General features: G+C 40.6%; 1 protein-coding gene across 1 annotated transcript in view; it reads right to left on the reverse strand.

Moving 5' to 3' along the window:
• The window catches only part of LOC122802587 (b(0,+)-type amino acid transporter 1-like), a 523,310-nt gene that overhangs the window by 141,919 nt on the left and 360,413 nt on the right, over window positions 1–20,978 (reverse strand). Inside the window, exon 5 of the mRNA XM_044072305.1 lies at window positions 17,442–17,529. Within this exon, the coding sequence (XP_043928240.1) occupies window positions 17,442–17,529 (88 nt within the window). The remainder of the gene's footprint in view (window positions 1–17,441; window positions 17,530–20,978) is intronic.

Genomic DNA, 20,978 nt, shown 5'->3' on the forward strand with positions numbered 1-20,978 from the left:
ACTTTATTGATGTGATAGTGATCAGGAATAAACAGAAAAATAAATAATGCCCATGGTAATGTATGTCAGTTAATTATTGTCATATACATACAGTGCAGTCCATTGAATCCCCCCCCCCCCATTCACACACGGGCTCACATATTACAGCCTTTTAATTGAGTGTATATACCTCAGATGCCTGATTAAAACGAAATGACTGAACAGGTAATTTATTTATTTATTTATTATTTGTCTACTGGAAAAGTCCGACTTGGAATGAAGCCAATTTTCATCTGAGGCCTGTGGAGAAATGCTCTAGTTGCACGTCTTTGCAACGTCTGAAGAAACTGGAGCACCAAGAGGAAACCCACACAAATGCAGGGAGGACAGGCAGACTCCACACAGGAGGCACCCCAGCCCAGAATCAAACAAGACAGTGTCTTCCTGTGAGGCAACAATGCAACTGCTGCACCACTGGACAATCCACAGTAATTAAATAATGGTCCCAGGTAAGCTTTGGTGTTGCCATGGCTGGGGCTGGCTGCCTATGTGACTCTGTCAGCAGTATAAGAAGGCATTCTAAGGTGTTAAAGTGAACATCAAGCCACCAGTCCACCACAGTCCTCAATAGTCACTGAAGTTCACTCTAGGTGACTAAGGAGGGCCCTTCTGTGCCACTGTCACATGGGGATCCTATGCTCTTCACCATTGAAGCAACAGGAGTCACCAGTGAGCACTTTAAGTCACTTACCACAGGCTGACCATCATCACACAACAGCTAGACAGTCCTGGGGACTACTGTGGACTCAGCAGTCAGTGTGGTGGCCTGTGGAGAGTGTGGGGGCAACTAACTTACTTCTGCCTGTCCTTTAGCAAATCCTACAGAAAAAAAGCAATTAAATAGAGAAAAATAGCAAAACAGCACAATTAAAAAAAAAAAAAAAACACAGCCAAAAAAGCAATGTAAAACACAGACAGTGGGTCATACTTGCTAGGCAATGGATGATAATGTAGTGGATGTTAGCTGTTAGGCAGGCATAGCTGGAACAGTATGTATAGCTGCACAGTAAGTGCAATAAAAAGTAAATTCTTCAAAAAAAAAAAAAAAAAAACAGCTAAACAATAGTGAAATTAAAATGTATAACAAATTCAACAACTCAGTATCATGGTAAACAGATTATATACGGTCATACAGTAATAACAAATTAAGATATAAATGGGAGAGTTAAGACAACATTGTAGTAAATGGAGGACAGACTGATCTACAAAGCCATTGAAAGCTAAGCTATGGTTAAATACAAAAATGTATACAAATGATCAGTGACAGTGCTTTGTTAAACAGGTTAAGTAAAGTTATAAATTAATGACAAATCCTGGTATAATTAAAACAGTGCAGGATAGTAGCACAGTAAATGGAAAGCCTTATCTACAAAGCTAATGAACAACTACACTATGCTTAATGTGAAAATGAAATCAGTGCAGGATAGTAGCACAGTAAATGGAAAGCCTTATCTACAAAGCTAATGAACAACTACACTATGCTTAAATGTGAAAATGAAGTACAGAAGCTCAGTGCTGTGATAAACAGGTTAAGCACAGTTATACAGTAATACCAGGCATACAGTACACTTTTCCCACCACCTGGAGAGTCTGGCATGCCTTCTTTGGCATATGGCCCTGTTGTCCCCAATTTCCTGCTCTGCTGAAAAACTTAACAAAACAGTAATGATGACAGAATACCCATGGCAGAGAATACCTGTATAGCTATAGTTTTCAGGCCTACTGTGTAGTGACTCAGCACAAACAGGCTGCTTACTTTAATATGGAGACTCTCTCTCCCTCTCTCTCCCACTAACCTCTTCTTCCCACTGGTGGAGAAGGTCTAGGTGACATTTCCACATATTAGCACATTTACGCTAGCACTAGTCTCCAAAGTAGGTGATGCCAGTGGAATCAGTCATGGCCCAACAAGCCCACACCAGGGATCCACTTTGAAAATGAAGCTTCATAATCCATCAGCAGGATCTCCCAGAGCTAGATGTCCAGCAGGTTTAAAATATCTTGCATTTCCATTTGCACCACATGGTAACCCTGGCAGAATCAGATCCTGCTGAAGCCATATCCACTCAACAGACTGAATCCACAAACAAAAATGCAAGCTGGGAAACATTGCTGTATGTTGTGGGGAACACGTGATATGCATTTATGGGCAGCACAGTAATACACTCTCCAACTGTAGCAGCATGATACATATGGGCAGTAGTATGAGGAAGGCCAACATTAGTTTGGCTAGGCTCCAAATATGCATACATTATGGCAATGATAGGCAGGTGGTAATTACCGCAATGGAAATTTGTAGTAGTACAGATGGGATTCACAGAAGTGCATGCCATATGTGACCACAGTACTTGTGCATGTGCTGGACTAGGCCCCTTAATGTGGAATGGGGAGTGGTAACACATTGCAATTCACAAATCTTAGTAAATGACCTCATTAGGATAGCAGCTTTGGTCATCATTTTGCAGGAAGCTGCATTACAGCAAGCAACACAGATAATCTGAGGAACGATGCATGCTTGGCAGGCAGGATGGTTCCAATCTATTGTGGGAGTGTTCTTGCATCCATGGCACAGGGAACAGGCAGGATGTGATGCAGTCTGGCTGGCAGATGTTCATGCGACCAAGAAGGCACAAGTGAGAGCCAGGACAAATTTCACTTCATTGGGAGAGTGTATGTTCCTGTTTCCAGGGCACAAGGAATAGGCAGAATAGTTTTGAGTCTGGTTGGGGGTGTTCATGCAGCCAGAGAAGAGGGAAGAGGCAGGACAGGTTAAAGTCATGTGGGATGGAGTGCCCCCAGCTAGGGCATTTGGAACACACAGGCAAAGTCACAGTCCTACATTGTTAATATCTGCACACTTTTTCATACACTCACACACACATGTATACACACACACACACACACACACACACACACACACACACACACACACACACACACACACACACACACACACACACACACACACACATGTACATACACACAAACTCGCACAGCAGTACATGCTACTCAGATTGCTCAGTCTCCAGTATACTAGAAACATACACAGTACTGTTGGCATAGGTATAAGGGGCACCACATATAGCACATGTGCCCACAACTGCCACACTATGGGACAGTGTTGAAACACTTAAATGGTATAAGTGTACAGGGCAGTACTGACCATATGGGTGTTGGAGACAATTGGTTGTCAGGTGTTTGCTGAAAGGGTTGGTCCTCTATCCAAATTATTCATTTGTGTGTACCCACAGATTTATCTGTCCAATCATAGGACCAAAAGAACATTAACATGTGGAGAAGTTCAGCACATAGAAGATTAAGATGGCAATGCAGGCTCTTTGCATACAAGGCAGGCATAATCTGGACAAATATGAAGCATAAAAGGCCTTCCAGCAGGAAGTGTGGCATGCAGGATTTGTGTTATGGTCCATTATGCCAGGACCAAGGATTAGGATGTAGACAGGGACAAAGTGGGGTGGTGGACTCCCCCAACACAGCAGCAGCAGCTCACTAATACCGAACAATTCCTGGTATCCCTCTGTGGTGACACCGACAGAGCCCTCATACCCAGTGGTGCATTTGATGTGGGAGATGGACTGATGATATCCACTTAAATGTCTGTAGAGGATGCCCCAGGTGAGTAGTGGCACAAGTAATTCCTATTGAGCATTGTATAGTACTTCTGACTGGTTTACTAAAGCATGCCCCCACTGCATGCTTGTCACCCAGGGATATCATGGCTGGAACGCAGGCAGCCTGCAATACAAGCTACTATCTACAGTGTTTGTAAATTATGTTCCTTGTGAGTAGTTGAACATGCCAGTAGTATAGGGCATTACCTATTACCTCAGCATGGTTTAGTTAGGCACACACATCATTTCTGTCAAACAGGAGATCCACGACTGCAATGAAAATAATCTGTACTATAAGGTATATATATGCCAATAGGGATAGATATTTGGGAAGTAGAAGTCTGTGTGTTGTAGGGTGGTGGGAGTCACAAATACATATCAGCATTAACACTACTACATTATATGTATGCATTTATAAATTGTACTAGGAGAGGATCCACCCCAACAAGTCAGCACATGCCTGATGTCAGGGTGTCTGTAGTGGCTAATGATGATGGTGGTACCAGGCAACTAGCACAGTTGAAGAACAAAGTGGGACTGCTTGCAACATTAACTATGGAGGTCACTCTCCCTTCTCCCACAGCTGACAGGATGGTAGAAGTCCAGGATGAAGCCCCCACCCCCACTGATACACAGTCAGCATTATCACAGGTGGCATCAGAGGATAACACCACCTCCAAAGTATGAATACATGTCACTGGAGCATGTGAGTGGCTGTTTGTGCCATATTTCCAGAACATTACCTGACCTAGATGTTAGTCTTGGCATCAGTCACTGCATGTTAAGCTTGTGATTGACACAGATATCCACTTATCAGACAGTATCAGAGCTGATCAATGTGCTGCAAAGACTGTGCAAAAACTTGCAACTACTGCAGTGACTGCAGGGCATTTCAATACCACAAGCAGATTTGTACAGTATATAGATACCCAGGAGCAAGCATGCTTGCTTATGACAGTAGCATTCCACTTGGTAATGTGGCATCCATTAGTGTGTCCATCCAGCTGTGGTGACCAAGGTGCCACGATCATACTTAAGGACAGTTGTGCACAGCTTGTGTGTACAGCAGGTTAATACAGATTTGCAAGCTTTGCCTGAGACAGCCATACTCTCCACATACTCCATGGTTGCCTCCAACATGAGCCATGGACAATCACATGGTTAGTGCTAACCCTCATCTGGTTCAACTGTGTCCTCCACCCCTGGCCATGGATGCTTCCGTGGATGTACTTGATGTTCATTTGGCTCCATTTCAGATGCCACATTTGACTGTAGACACTGTCATGGATGCAGGCAACACTCATCTGGCTCCATGGGTGGCACATCCTGCAATGAGTAACCCACACAGGGTGTCACAGTTCAATACCAGCCCACTCCTTTATATCCTTACCATGGTTACCACATACCCATGCCTGAAAAGGATGTAATGGATGCCATCCATCAGCTGAAACAACAAGGTGAGATCCAAGAAAACATTGCCACACAAATACTTGACATACTTTGTCATTCCTTGAAATAACTGCCCCTAGAACCTCATGCCACATTGTTATATGGTACACCCAATCAGCATTACACCCCTGGAAACTGCACCCATCACTGAATAATGTGATACCTGACACCCCACAACTCCCCAGCCAAGATATGTTCTTACTGCAGGCTCCACTTATGTCCCTTCCACATTTTCTATATTGCTGTCCTCTGACATAGTACCTTTGCACCTGTGCAAATGATGATGACTGCATCCTGCACATCCATCTGTGTAATGTGCCTATGGTGATGTATGATGCACAGAATGGCTAATCAATGCACTATTATATATCACCTGGGTGTGTTATTGCATGCATCAGTTTTGTTCTGTGTTTGCCTTGTCATGGCATATAGCTGTGGGCCAGACATTGCCTCTTTGCTATTGCTGAGGCATATTACACACATCTCTGCTTTAAATGAAGGCCTGCTGCAGCTGGGTCTTCTGGTGACTCCTCAAATAATATCTCTTCCACAGTGCTACTGCCTTCCTTTTCTGTGTTTCCATAGCACAATGTTATGTTACATGGTACAGGCTACAAATATCTTGATGAAAGAGCAGACTGCAGTGTAGCACTAGCTATATCCAGGCAGCAGAAGTAGACCTTCAGCCCTCAGAATGCATGTTTGATTTTCTGTGTCTGAGACATTGCAATATTGTATGCTATCTTTTCTATAGTCTTGGGACTAAGGGGGTCATCAGCCATGGCTTCAAGGACTACCCAGCATCACTTGTAACACACAACAAGAAACACCATTGTAAGTAGTCTATGACCTATGTTCATGGGTATGGACCTACCTGGCCTGTATGATTGGCAATATGTGTACTTACTATCTACATAACCTATAGAACGTACCTCCACATGAAATACTGGAACGAATCACATGTGTGCCAGATATGGGAATCATGGGAACTGCAGCACTACACACAGATGCATTGTATATAATTCCCTATGCACTGTACACCACCAGGCAGTTGATGGAAGGGAAGGTCGTATGGCTGATATACTGGATGCAATATATGGCACGTAAGACCTTGGGAAAATATATTACGTTGTACACTGCCCTGATAGTGGTATTTCTCTCCTTTGTTTTTTGTGGAAACCAAATGTATTCTCCACATGCAGCAATATCACATCAAGGATTTGGTGTAGCATTCACAAATCTAGTGCTTTCAAAACTCATAATGTGTCCCTGTCAGATGCTGAAAGGTCTCATTAATAAGGATGGTTAAAGCTATAAAAACGTTCATGTCCACTGGGACAGACAGTCTAAACTTCCACCTTGATCCCAAATGAGTACTGCACTTTCCTGTAAGCGTCTGTATGTCTCTGTCCACATAGTTTTAACAATTCCCATTCATGGAGGTGATGGAAAGTCAGCTGCTGAGTAAGTCCAGTGAAATGCGGAGAGCAGAGACACAGATTATCATGGCTACTGGATCCTAAAGCAGACAGTTACTCATACTGAGCAGCTATAACAAATGATATATATAGCATCTTAAAGTAAGCTATACACCAGTTCACAAAAAAAAAAAATAAGGAGTTCAGATAATCTAATCATTGTGATTCATCCTACAAATGTTATATCTTTCTGAATTACTTTACCATGTTTGATTTTATAATTTTCATATGTGATGGTTCTCATTGCCAGACTGGTACTCAGATGCATGTCATTATGCATTTAGTTTCATGTGATACATACTGTGCTATTTCTCTGAAAGTGGGGTTGTACTGTGTCATCTGGATATATCCCACTGGACTGCCACCAATTAAATGTGACGTCCCTTGGTATCCTGAGTCAGTAACTAGGGAGCTTCAATCCTCACTGCTGACTCAAGTGTGAGACTGTCACTTAAACAGGAGTAATATTTCACAATTTTCCCCTAAGAGCACAACAGGAACAAACTCTATTTTCCTGGGACTGGACTACATACGTCTGTCCACAGGAAACCTAGTATTTTCTGATAGCTGTACCTCAACATCACACTGAGTACTATAACTCACCTCCCTCCTTGCAGTTACCATGTACAAGGGAACATCAGTACCTCCCAGCAACTGTGGCTCTCTTTCAGACTTACTGCTGCAGGATAGCTCTTCTCTGAAATAGCCACCACACTTGTCCCAGATTCAGATATGAGATCTGTCTGGTTCTCTCCCAGACTATGGGACCTTCATGCCTGTCTCCCACCGAGCCTATGTGTCACTGCATGCACACAAGGCACTGCATCATCACAGTCATTCCCTATCAGGACATCTGCAGGAATATTCTCAAACACAAGCTCCACTTCCAGAGGAGGCCATAGTAAGTTTCAACAGGTGCGCCTTGCTGTCAGTCTGGGTACCACCATTCACCTCTGTCCTCACAGTCACCATGTCCAGGAAACTTCAGTACCCACCAGCAGCTGTGGCTCACATTCAGACTTACTGCTACCAGATAACACCTTCTCTGAAACAGCCACCAGGCCAGTCCCAGCTTCAGGTATGAGATCTTTCTGGGTCTCTCCCAGACTACCAGGCCTACATGCCTTTCCCCAAGCCTGACTGCATGTCACTGCATGTACACAAGGTACTACATCATCAAAGTCATTCCCTATCAGGACATCTGCAGGAGTATCCTCAAACACACCTACTTGCTTGCTTCCTCTTCCCCCCTCCCAGTCAAGATGAACCCTAGCCAAAGGTGTTTGGAATGGTGGCCCTCTCAATGCTCTGCCTGGAGTGGACTGCCCAAGCAGGTACTGCTCTTCTCTAACCACCGCAAGCCTCACAATGGTTATATCAGAAGCAGTGTCCCTCTTAGCAGTTACCTGTTTCTACTAAGAGAGGATATACATTTTGGTGATAATTTGGCACCCCAGTTTTTTTCTAAACAACTTACCACTGACAGTTTGTCATCACCACTTGCTGGATCTCTCAGGTTTTGTTTCTCACCTTGCCCCAATGGACATTTGACTGCTATGTGGCCCCTCTGGTTACACTTGAAACATCTAATCCCTAATTGTGTACTTGGATTAGTAGTTTCCACTATTACTGGTGTACTCTGTTGGTGTGGTTTAGACTGCTCCCCATGAGCTCCCTTTTGTCCATGTACAGCACTGGGTATCCCTTTCCTATGCAGTGGTGCTCAGTTTTCAAAGTAGAGAGCCCCTTTTCTCCCCAACTTCTCTGCAGAGTTGCACTCACAGTCTACTAATCAGACTATCATGTCATCAGATAAAGTACTGAGGGCTTGTTCCCTCACCAAAAGGTCTGATAGTCACTCAAAAGTTGTGACCTGACAGCCATTCACCCATCTGTGAAAGTAAGTACTTAGGTCAGCAATATAATCACGTACACTTTCATCTGCCTTGAGTCTATGTTCACAAAACTTTTTTCTATAAGCTGAGTCTATGTTCACAAAACTTTTTTCTATAAGCTTCTGGTGTTTGCTATAAGCTTCTGGTGTTAGTTTAAAACAATCTAGAAGACAGTTCTAAACTTTAACATAATTCAAGCAATCTACATCAGACGATTTTTACATGGCCTGAACAGCTTTACTATGGAGTAAGGGAGTTAGGAGCTGAACCCAGGGCTCATGGTCAACATCATAATGCCTACATACCCTCTCAAAGATATGAATAAAACTATGAAAGTCATCCCTATACCTGTACTGAGGAAAATGTTTACTGACTTGTACGGCTTCTGGGGTCTGGTTATTCCCTTTGCCATTACCTCCATGACCCCCTCAAAGGGTAAGAAGCTCCACTTCATGCTGGCACTGTCTTTCATTCTCCTCTGCTGTTTCCTCATCTTCTCATCTTCTAACTGTCTGACCTCCAGTTTATGTTAACGCCATTTTTCCTCAGCCTCCAGATGTTGGGTCTCCAAGCTCAGTTTCTCCTCAATCTCTAGATGTTGCATTTGCTCCTTGGCCTCCAGTCATTGGGCCTCCAGGTGCAGCCTCTCCAATTCTAAATGGATTCTCAGGTCCTCTGAAAAAAATGTGGACTGCCCCATCTCAGCAGGCTGCACATCACCAATACCAAACTGATTATCTTCCGAACTGCTGGTCTGAGCTGTGGCTGCAACCAAGGCTGAAATCATTGCTTCCTTGGTCTGGTTGGTATGCACCAATCCTCTGGCTTCATACCCCTTAGCCAAATGGATCCTTGTCAGCTTGCTAACACCTTCTGCTGACATCCTTGCCTGATATCCTCCCTATCTAACTAAAAAAATAAATAAATAAATAAATAAAACTGTGGTGGATTAAAATTTTGAATGTTTACCTTGCAGCTGTCAAGAGTGCACACCCTAATGACAACTACCCACATGCTACTGAAATCCAATTAAAAATCCCACCGCTGCCACCAGTAACATTTGACATTCAGCTATATCCCACTAGATTGCCACCAATTAAATGTGACGCCCCTTACTATCCTGGGTCAGTAACTAAAGAGCTTCAATCCTCACTACTGACTCCAATGCGAGGCTGTCACTTAAACAGGAGTGATATTTCACAATTTTCCCCTAAAACACATCACTCTATTTTCCTGGGACTGGACTATATTCTTCTGTCTACCCCAATGTAACTCCTTATTACACACTTCAGAACAATGTATCCCAGTTTAAGACACCTGATACACTCACACTCAAAGTAAATTTAAATCTCACACATCCAAACACTTCTGAGACAGCCTGACACAGATTTCCAGCTGTGTCCCTTCCCCAAAATAATATGGCAATGCTGCCACCAATCAGAGTGTCTTAATGCCCTTCAAAGGGTGATCAGTTATTAAAAGTTAAATATCAAAATAAATGATAGCCATGACCAGAAGCGACAAGGCCTTCAAGGTGACCTGGGGAGGATCAAACAGGTAAAAGCACTGTCTAATCTACAAAGAACATAATCATTTTCAGCCACAATGTAAAGTAATGAAAAACATTTAATAATAAGTAAAATGATTACAGGAATGTAAATCAATAGCTTTCAATAAACATCAGAATTCAATCACCAGAAATGTAAAATTAAACTGTAGGATAAAAGTCCATCATTTTAGAAAAACTCTATCTTAGTAACTAAGCTTTCCTAATATAACTAGAGACTACTGATCCTGATCAAATCTAACACAGAACAGCATGGCAAAGGCAGGCTTACAGTTTTTGGTGAGTTCTCTTTTCTTCAGGTATCACTACACAGTACTGTAATTGACTGCAACTCTTCACAAACTGCTGCTCTTCACTAACTGCTCAGTACTTGCAGTGGCGGCTGGTGACTTCAAATTAAAGGGGGGCTGCAGGAGACAGCTGAATGGGTTGTGCCAATGGGAAGGGGTGTGACCAACTAGAAAGGAGTAGGGCTATGCTCAAAACCACAACAACTGGAACTTTAATTAAATACGCTGCCCTGGGTGCCAAACCATCATTATAAAAGTCCAATCAAGACAAAATGAAGTGTAAAAGAAAAAAATATTTCAATGCATTGGCTACATGACAACTTAGTTAATATCTAGATGGAAACACAAAGGTTGTCATGCATGAAAAAATAAATTACTTTTTAAATACATTACTGGAATGCCAGTCAAAATCAAGTATTAAAAAACAAACAAGCAGCACTCAGCTCAAACCACTTCTCCTTGCACTGCAGTTCTAATTATAATTTATATTCAGCTTTATAAAATTACCAAGTAACATGCTGAAAGTAGCAATCTCTGTGTGATACCCCCACTTTTAAAATGTTTCTTATCCAAAAAAGACCTGCTTCCTGACAACAACTATCTATTTGTTTCATGGGGAAGACATGATCAATGTAAAAAATGAACAGCAAACAAGAAACAAGCTCAAGATAAACTGCTTAAAGGATTACTGCACAAGTTATGGACCCGATGGATTGGCATTCTGTTTAGTTTATGGGTAAAGCCTGCAAAGATGACTGCAAGTCTCCTCTAACAAATGTAATGAGCTTCTGAAAATACTGTAATCCTGTCCTTTATTACAAATACTGTCATATGCATTTCAATACCTAAGGCTTATATGTTATCTAGTTATGTAAATATTCTCTGCATGGCAACAACGAAAAGGCTTTCGATGTTATTAATTCTTTAACAGTATGCTTATTAAAGCTTACTTGCATCTTACAATCTCCGACAAGCTTACCTGATGGCCATTAAAGCATTGCTACTTAAACACAGAGCAACAGGGCACTGCGACAGCATGCATTTTCTGAATAAGAAGAATAATAAATCAACAGTATAAAAATATGACAGAAAACCAGAACATTCTGCAAAATCAAGGACAGATGAAAAGCCACGGTTGTACTTGCGGTCTACCTTGGATAAGGGAATACTCTGCACACGTACACTGCATAACTGCTCCTTGCCTTGCTTGGACACATCCAGAGCCACTACAATGGAGAGTTGGGTGCAACAAGTATGTCACAATTTGAAATGTCTCTGGCTGACAGTGATGGCTCTGATACTCATACCTCACAGCAAGAAATCTGGACAAAGCCATACATAGAAGTGGGACACAGGTCCAAAAATAAGGACAGTTTTTAAATATTGCTCTTATAAACTTAGAAAGTAGTAGGTCTTGCATTAGTATGAATTTTCTGAAGGGTATGAGATCTGAAACTCAAACATTTGCCATTATTTTCTAACTTCAATCTTTAATGATTTGCCACTAATTTGCCAGAAAAACACAATTTTATGAAAAACAGACCAAAAATGTGATGCAAGAGCATCTACGTGCATTTCTGAAATAAAAGTAATCTATAACTCTGATTATTACAGTTATTTATAATTGTAAACCCTCCATGCTTTCTTCCAAAATTGCCATTTTGCAGAGGGATTATTAGGGGGAGAGCAACATTTTGAGCCAAAATTGGGGACAGTTGAGAGGTTTGGATATTCCTAATTCTATAAAGCAATTTATTTGCATGCACCTCTTAACCTCTTAATGCAGGAAATCTGGACAAGGCCAAATATATTGGGGGAAACATACAAACAGTACTAAAATTGCTCTTGTATAAACTTAAGACAGTTAATAGAATAACAGGTCTTGCTTTAGCATACATTTTTCTGAAGGTTATGATGTCTGAAACTCAATGTCTGTCATTTAGTGACTTCATTCCTAAATGATTTGCCAGAAAACCACAAATTTTATGAGGAACAAACCAAAAATAAGAAACAAAAATCTATTCATTCTGCAAAAATCTGGACAGTTGAGAGGTATAGTTCAGCTGGGGCCGTCTATGAGTTTGCTGCCCTTCCCCCCTCACAAAATCATGGTCGGATGGGGCCTCCCCCCTGCAGCCATTCCAGTGTCCCATTCCTTGGTTATTTCACCTAATTTACCATAAACACTGTAATGTGCATACTGCTTTACTTCTGCTATGATTTGGATTTCATTTGAAAGTTTTATTTTGCCTTTTACAGCACAAACTTTAATAGATATCTGCTAAACAAAGCAATGCAGTCTCTCAATGAAAATAAACTTAGCATTAAAACTTCTCTGCCCTTGAAACTCACATTCATTGAAACAGCATTGAAGCCCACATTCAAAGAAAATACATTTTGTCAGTGGCAGATAAAGATTAACTTTGGGCTGTTTTCAAAATCATAGGCCCCTTGAACATGAAACATACAGGTGTTCTTTGATACACCTTTCTGATTGTATTAAATTATATTCCTTGTACAATACAGTACAGTTGTTAGAGGGTATTTTAAATGTATTGTTTTGAACATTTTTCCAGTAAACAATGAAACAAAATGCATGCACTATTAATGACAAAACTGTCAAATTCAGAACATTTCCATCATAAAAAGTCTACTCAAACTTCTACAGTCCACCAATATCAGTAAATATGCACACTGAAGAAGTAAAAGTCATCTAAATAATTCCACATTAAAGAAATCTATAACTAATGAAGAGGTTACTGCTAGAAAACAACTTTATATGTCATTGTTTCATCTACAAATAAAGTGCCTGTTAACCTTGAGGAATAAATTGCCCATGTTGCATTAAAAAATGATAAGCTAGTAATATTGCAACAGGGAATGGATGGCAAACTGATAGGTTCATAGTTACTAGGCATCTTCACCAAAAAGGATTGAAGCATCCACCCCCTTTACAATACAGTACAGTATCAGCAATGCATCTACCTACTGTGGGAGTAGAACCTACAGCCTTCTGCATCAAAAGCAAGTACACTACCGCTTGTGCTATTAACAATGCAAGCAGATTCAGCATAAGCAGCACTAAACCTTTGTTCCCCTGCAGCTCTCAGCTCCTTGTAACATCTACTCGACACTCAGCTGTATCTCTGAACTTTGCAGCACAAGAAATCTGGAAAAAGCCAAAACCATAGACACATTTTAAACATTGCTTGTATAATGTTGGAAAGTTGTTAGAATACAATGCTGTGTTACCACCATACATTTCACTGTCAAGTCTTGAACCCGGGGGACCCTGTGCAAAATGGTCAGAGCAACATACCACTATGCCAGATCATCTCTTTTGTGAAAGAGAGGAAGACTGGAAACTTAAATGGCTACCATTTAGTGAATTCAGTTATCACCATAGCTGTCAACCTCTTAGCACAAAACACCTGAACAAAGCCAATAATGGGGGAATACAGCCCCCAAACATATTCACTGAATTCAGTTCTCACCATAGCCCTCATCCTTAGCACAAAAAACCTGGACAAAGCCAATAATGGGGGAATACAGTCCCAAAAATAGGGACAATTTTAAAATATCCATGTTATAAACTTAGAAAATTGCTAGAATAAAAGGTTTTGTGTTACCATATACTTTCTGAAGAATGTGAAGTCTGAAATTCAAATATCTGTTATTTTTATTTAACATTTGTTAAACAGGAAAGTCTGACTTGGAACAAAAGCCAATTTTCAGCAGATCAGGGAGAAACACTCCAGAAACATGTTCTTTATAAGATGGGAAGACATACAGACTCCACACCAAAGGCACCCCAGCCAAGAATCAAACCAGAGAACCAGTAACTGTCAGGCAACAATGCTACCAGTGCACCACAGCAATACTGACTTTACAAGGAAAAACAAACACACAGAAACCACATATTTTATGAGGAACAGAACAAATATGAGGCAAACATCTGCAAATTTTTTACAAATGGTGGTGGGTAAGGAATTTAGGCCCTTGCCACCTGCACCCAAAGTATATAGTATTCTCTACCCACCACCATGTGTTCACTATAGCCACCAGTATATAGCAACTGGGGCATTACACACACACACACACACACACACACACACACACACACACACACACACACACACACACACACACACACACACACACACACACACACACACACACTACCTGCAGACCCCAGTAGGTGATCCAGTCTTCCATTTCATGGCAGCTAATTCCCCCTGAAAACAAGCTCCTCTGTAGTCCTCTTCTGCTGGTTTCTTCCATTCTTTTGATTCACTGCAGCTAATTCCCCCTGAAAACAAGCTCCCCTGTAGTCTTCTTTTGCTGGTTTCTTCCCCTCCTCAGCCCATGCATGCTAACGGCTGGTTTCCAGTTTGGGCTCCGCGAGAATAGGCTGGAGGCTCCAGCCTGGTGATGACGCAGTCTGGTTTTCTTCTCGTCTGTGCGGTCATCACCACACAGACCTCTGAGCTGGTAGGGTGGAGATGCCTTTCTCCTCTATCTGGACTGCTTAACATAGCAGTCTGGAGTTCTGTGAGTACCCAGGAACTCCAAGCACACATGCGTGGAGTTCTGGGACTCGCAATTCTTTTTATTTTCTTGTACAGGTGGAGAGATCTTTCTTTTGTACAGTTGGGGGGATTTTCTTCTTTCTTTAGGTGGGGGGCTGCAGTCCTGCAGTCTTATAGCACAAGCCGCCCCTGAGTACTTGACTAACTGCACAGCTCAACAGTCTCAACTGTCTTATTTTTAAAACTAGTCAGCTGTTTGAAAACATCATCTGTTCCAATAATTACATAGCAACCAGGAACTTTCTAATGACATCACTTAGTGTTCAGAGGAACTCCACAGTACTTTAGAATCTCCCTCTCAAACATGCGCAATTAGAAATGTATCAAAACACTGACAGATTCTTTAAACATTCTGTTTAAAGAGGGAGATACTCAACATTTTAAAACTTATTTACATTTTCACAATTAGGCATGCTGGCAAATAATATAAGTTAATCTGAGAATATGCACAAATCTCGTGCCGGACATGCTAACACAGATGACAGTGTTTTCAGTTTTTTCATTTCTTCACTTCAATGTGAGTATTGCACATTCCTGCCACCTCCTGTATGTCTCTGTCCACATAGTTTTAACAATTCCCATTCATGGAGGTGATGGAAAGTCAGCTGCTGAGTGACAACAGTGAAATGTGGAGAGCAGAGACACAGATCATCATGATCACTGGCTCCTAAAGCAGACAGTTACTCATACCAACCAGCTATAACAAATGCTACATATAACATCTTAAAGTAAGCTATACACCTGTTCACCAAAAATTTAAGGAGCTTAGATAAGCTAATCATTGTGATTCATTTTACAAATGTTATATCTTTCTGAACTGCTTCACCATGTTTGATTTTATAATTTTTGCATGTGATGGTTCTCATTGCCATACTGGTTCTCAGATACATGTCATTATGCAGTTAGCTGCAAGTAATACATACTGTGCTATTTTTCTGAAACTGTGGTTGTAGTACAATCAGACCTCCCTGCATGTCAGTATATAGTACATTGTTTATGAATAGAACACTTTTATTTCCAGACAGCCATGAGGGTGCTCTGTGATCTGGGTAGCATACTGACAGTGACAGCATTTTCATTTGAGGACACTAATCCCTACTCCCGTTGGTGACATGAACACTCACATCACTATGAGGGCCACATACTTTCTCTTGTCAGTCCATTAATGAGTGTTCCCCTATCTGTGCCTACAGAAGCTACCATCCTTAACTTGGGCAGTAATGCTCACATCCTACTAACCAGGACTATTACTAACTGATGAGTTTCTGTTCATGAGCTGAGCCCTATCAATGAAGCTGTGGCACAAGCCAGGCATGAACCACCATCCCTGTCATGAGGGTGGGTATGCTCATCCTCTTTGCCTGTGCTTTCAAGTGCCCAAGATGCCAGTAAAACTCAGGTCAGCTGGCTGTAGTCAGGGTTTTATTCCTCTACACAACTGGTGTAGGCTTTTACTTTAGTTTTTAGCAAGTATTGTAAATAGGTCAGGTTTAGTGGAATTTTGGAAGCTTTGCGGATATGCCAAGATTGCAGATTAACTGTAGGCGGTGCAACAAGTACAGCAAAAATGTAGATAAAAATATATATGGTGTTCCTGATTTGTATTATATTACACCAATTATCTTTGGTCCTTTAGGGTGTGTGTGTGTGTGTGTGTGTGTGTGTGTGTGTGTGTGTGTGTGTGTGTGTGTATGAATGTATGAATGTGAATGTATGAATGCAGTTTGTCCTCATTAGTGCACTGGTACAATTTTTTTGTGTGAAGGCAAAGCCCCCACACCTGTGTGCAGTGGTTGGGCAATCCGTACCTCCTTAAGTATTAGAATAAACACCAACAAAACCTCAAAGTAGGTTATAATTCTTATATATTCACTCTACAGAGCTCAGCTGAAAAAGTTTGTGTGGGGCTCATACAGGTGAACAAATACATACATAAACACACACACACACACACACACACACACACACACACACACACACACACACACACACACACACACACACACACACACACACACACACACACTCATATTGGATCCTCCAGTACAATGCACTTGTTTATCATCTCCCCCAGTTAATTGCTAGTATGTCTGCTTTAGTTTCATTTTTCTTTAGATAAGGGATGAAAAAGAAGAAGAAATAAATATATCCCTGTCTCCTCATTAGCTTTATAGTTCATAGCATTTCTTATTTTTTTGAATTATACAGTTTTTGACTTCTGACTCTGCTTGAACAGAAACTAGGGCACAATGTAGACAGCTAGTACAGAGTAGAAGTTGGCAGCTTACCATACTCAATTTATAAATATCTTCATAATATGTAGATGTTCCAGGAATTAACTCCTTGAGTACTCATTTTAAATTATACCTGCTAAATTATTAATTCTGAATAATTGTTTCTAAAAGTTCAACATATTTTTGATAGAAAGGAGATAATAGAAATGACACAACATTCCATGAATTATTTTGCAGAAGTCTTCTTCAGATATACAAAATGACTTACCTTGTAAGAACGTGGTAGATGAGGTTCCTTTATTCTTAAGTACACAAGTCCAGAAAAAATCATGCCATAAGACAGCCATGTTGTGAAGCTACACATATTAAGGATAAAATGGAAATGAAACAGTAAATCCTGTTCACTAGTTATATTTTACATGTAAATATTATTTGACTGCTTTGAACGTCACTAAAGTATAGTAAGTTTCTGTAGTGTAATCTCAAATAGAAGCCTGGCCTCCACGTTACAAAGTTTTTACAGCTAAATAACTGTAAATGATACAAAACCACTTATAACTTGAGATAGACAACTATTTATTATCATATTTTATTTTAACTTGCTGAGCAAATAAATGCATATTAAATACAAAATACTTTCTATACATTTATATATCAATATTTCTGAAATGCATCTTTTACTCCTCATGCAAAGACATTTTCCACCCAATCCATTTCTCATTTACAAATTATAGATTTACCTGCCTGGATATCACTCTATTACACAAATATCCTGCCATCACTGAAACATGGTTTAAATCCAGAAATACTACCTCCAGGCTATAATATTATAAGGACTGACCAACCCCACAAAAAAAAGGAAGAGGAGTCACTCTACTGTACCCCAGCTCCTATAACCTCTCCTCATATTTCAACTTCATCCCCAAATTTTACTAGATCGAAATACTCATAACACTTTTCTAGCTAAACTCTAAAACAACACTCTGCATTATTGTAATTTACTTCCTCCCTGGAAGCAACATACCCATACTCAAAGAATTTTACTCCTGGGTATCTAGTACTATTACTTACAAAAAAATCATTCTGGGTGATGTCAATATTGACTGTCAAAATGTAACCTGAGACAGTCCCTCATCTTGCATAAATCTATTTGGTCTGACTCAGCTAATCACAACCCCTGCCAGATACAATAAAAAGAAATAAGGGCACAATTATTGATTGGAATTTAGTCTTAGACTCCAGTAAATATATTATTGGTGGAACCTGTCCTAACTCCCTAAGTGACCATCTCTCTGCATACACACAGACTTGCCACTCATCACTCTAATACCCACCAACTTAAACCAATCAGGAATCTCACAAAATTTAATAAAGACTTATTTGACAATATCCCAAGGTCCTTCAACTGGTCTATACTAAAAACTCTCTGATTAGATGATGCAGTTACAGTGTTTAATACTTATTTTTAAACACCATAAATAACCTCACCCCTCTATGTATAAAAAGAGTGAAAGTAAAACATTCCCCTTGGCTATCCACTCTCACCAAAAATATTCTGTGCACCAGAGACAAGGCTTGGAGAGTGTGGCTAAATAAAAAAAAATTCAGTGATGCAAGGAACATTGTAATAAAGCTAAAAAACAAATATACAAAGATAAGAAACAAAACTAGGACCAACTACAACTTACTCATAAAAATGATCCAAAAAATGTGATCCTCTATTAGCACATTACTCATTCCTGGCTGAAAAAAAGATCTGTATCCCTCTCAAACCTGCTTCCCCTCAAAATAGCAATTACAGTTAAACGCTTTACAGAGAGCATTACTGCCCTCACCAACAGTACATCATCCTTGACTACACAAACCCATAACATATTACCAACTGCCCCCTCCATTACCACATTAACCTCTGAAAAATATGAATCCAAAAGATCCTTTGTCACAAATGCTAATAACTTTACCTTAAAACCTGTACCAATATCTACTATAAAAAACTGCTGCTTAAACTTAAACCTTGCTCCACAGCCGCTGATAACCTCTCACCTGAATAATTCAAGATGTCAGCAGAAGCCATCTCTTACAAGTAACTATATTAATCAATAAATCCATACAGGAATCTTATGCCCCAGCTATTTCGAAAATATCATACATCATCCCACTGTGCAAGAGAGGAAGCTATAGACGTCTCTAACTTTTGTCCCATTGCAATTTTGCCCCCTCTTAAAAATCTTGGAAAAATGTGCCCACACTCAGCTTCTTCACCATCTTCTCACAGAACAGCTCTTAGCCAGTACTCAACATGGATTCCACCATGGCCATAGTAGAACTACTGCACTATTATCCTTTTTAGATAATAAAAACAAGAAAGGGGACTTAGCAGACCTATTCCTTCCATATTTCTGGATCTGTCCAAAGCCTTTCATACCATCTCACATAGCAAACTCCTCCAACAACTGAACCATCTTGGCTTATACCCTCCTTCATCTCAGTGGTTTAAAAGCTACATATCTGACAGACAACAAACTGTTAGATAGTAACATGCTTTCTCACCATTACCACTGGTGTACTCCAAGGCTCAATTCTTGGTTCACTTCTCTTTAATATTTTCATTAATGACCTCTGTACCTCTTCTAGGCAAGCATCATTTATACAGTCTGCTGATGAATTGACACTAATATGCACATCTGACACTCGGGCACATTTTCTTGAAATCATACAAGAAGCCTTCATAATGCCTAATTATTACTCAACCCTTAAAAAACAAAACTACTCCTATTCTTCCCCAAAGCACATCTGAAGGACAAATCCAGCTTCAATATCCTTTCACTTAACAATACAGAAATAGAAATTGTATCCCATAGAAAACTGTTTGGTGTAACAATTGATAACAACCTCAGATCTCAACTTCTTCTTTCGGCTTTTCCCAGTTAGGGGTCACCACAGTGGATCACCTGTCCGCTCATGATTAGCAGTGGAGTTTTACAGTGTCGAGTTACCAGCCCAGTGCCCAACCTTCCACAGAAGGCACACACATGCACACACTCACACCTAGGGCCAATTTAGAGTGTCCAATCCACCTACAGCATGTCTTTGGGACGTGGGAGGAAACTGGAGCACCCAGAGGAAACCCACGTGACCACAGGGAGGACATGCAGACTCCGCACAGAAGGCAACCGAGCCAAGGATCGAACCGGAGAACCTCTTGTTGTGAGGCGGCAATGCTAATCACTGCACCACCGTGGCCACCCAACCTCAGATCTCAACTACATAGTCAAAATAATATAAAAACTTACCAGAAAATTGGCCTGCTTTATGGACATAAAAATATTACTAACTCTACTAAAACCACCCTAGTAACCACTTACATTCTTCCTTCACTCTTATATGGTGCCCCTATCCTTACCACCTTACAGGTATCTGTTAAAACTAAACCTGAAATATGCTACAACAAAGTTGCTAAATTTGCTGCCAGTAAACAATACTATACACATCACTGAAAGGCCCTTAACCATTTGAATTGGCTTGCGCTACCCCACTACCTGGACTCTGTACAAGTAGTTACTGCCCACAGCATCATTTATAAACCTCATGCCTGTCCTGCACTAAGTTCTTTTCTTCCTTTCTGTCACACAAACAAACCCCTTCATTCTAATGTTAAACAACTTCTCACCATCTATAAACCTCAAAGAGCAATTAAAAATAGCATTTACTGCTACTCTTTTGCCAAAAAATGGAATTCTATTCCACAGGCTATTAGAACTGTAACCTACCATATTTCAAGCATCAGCTGAAAGGCTGCCTATTA

This window comes from Protopterus annectens, chromosome 1.part0 (assembly GCF_019279795.1).
Source record: "Protopterus annectens isolate FY-2018-M chromosome 1.part0, PAN1.0, whole genome shotgun sequence".
Classification (NCBI taxonomy): domain Eukaryota; kingdom Metazoa; phylum Chordata; order Ceratodontiformes; family Protopteridae; genus Protopterus; species Protopterus annectens.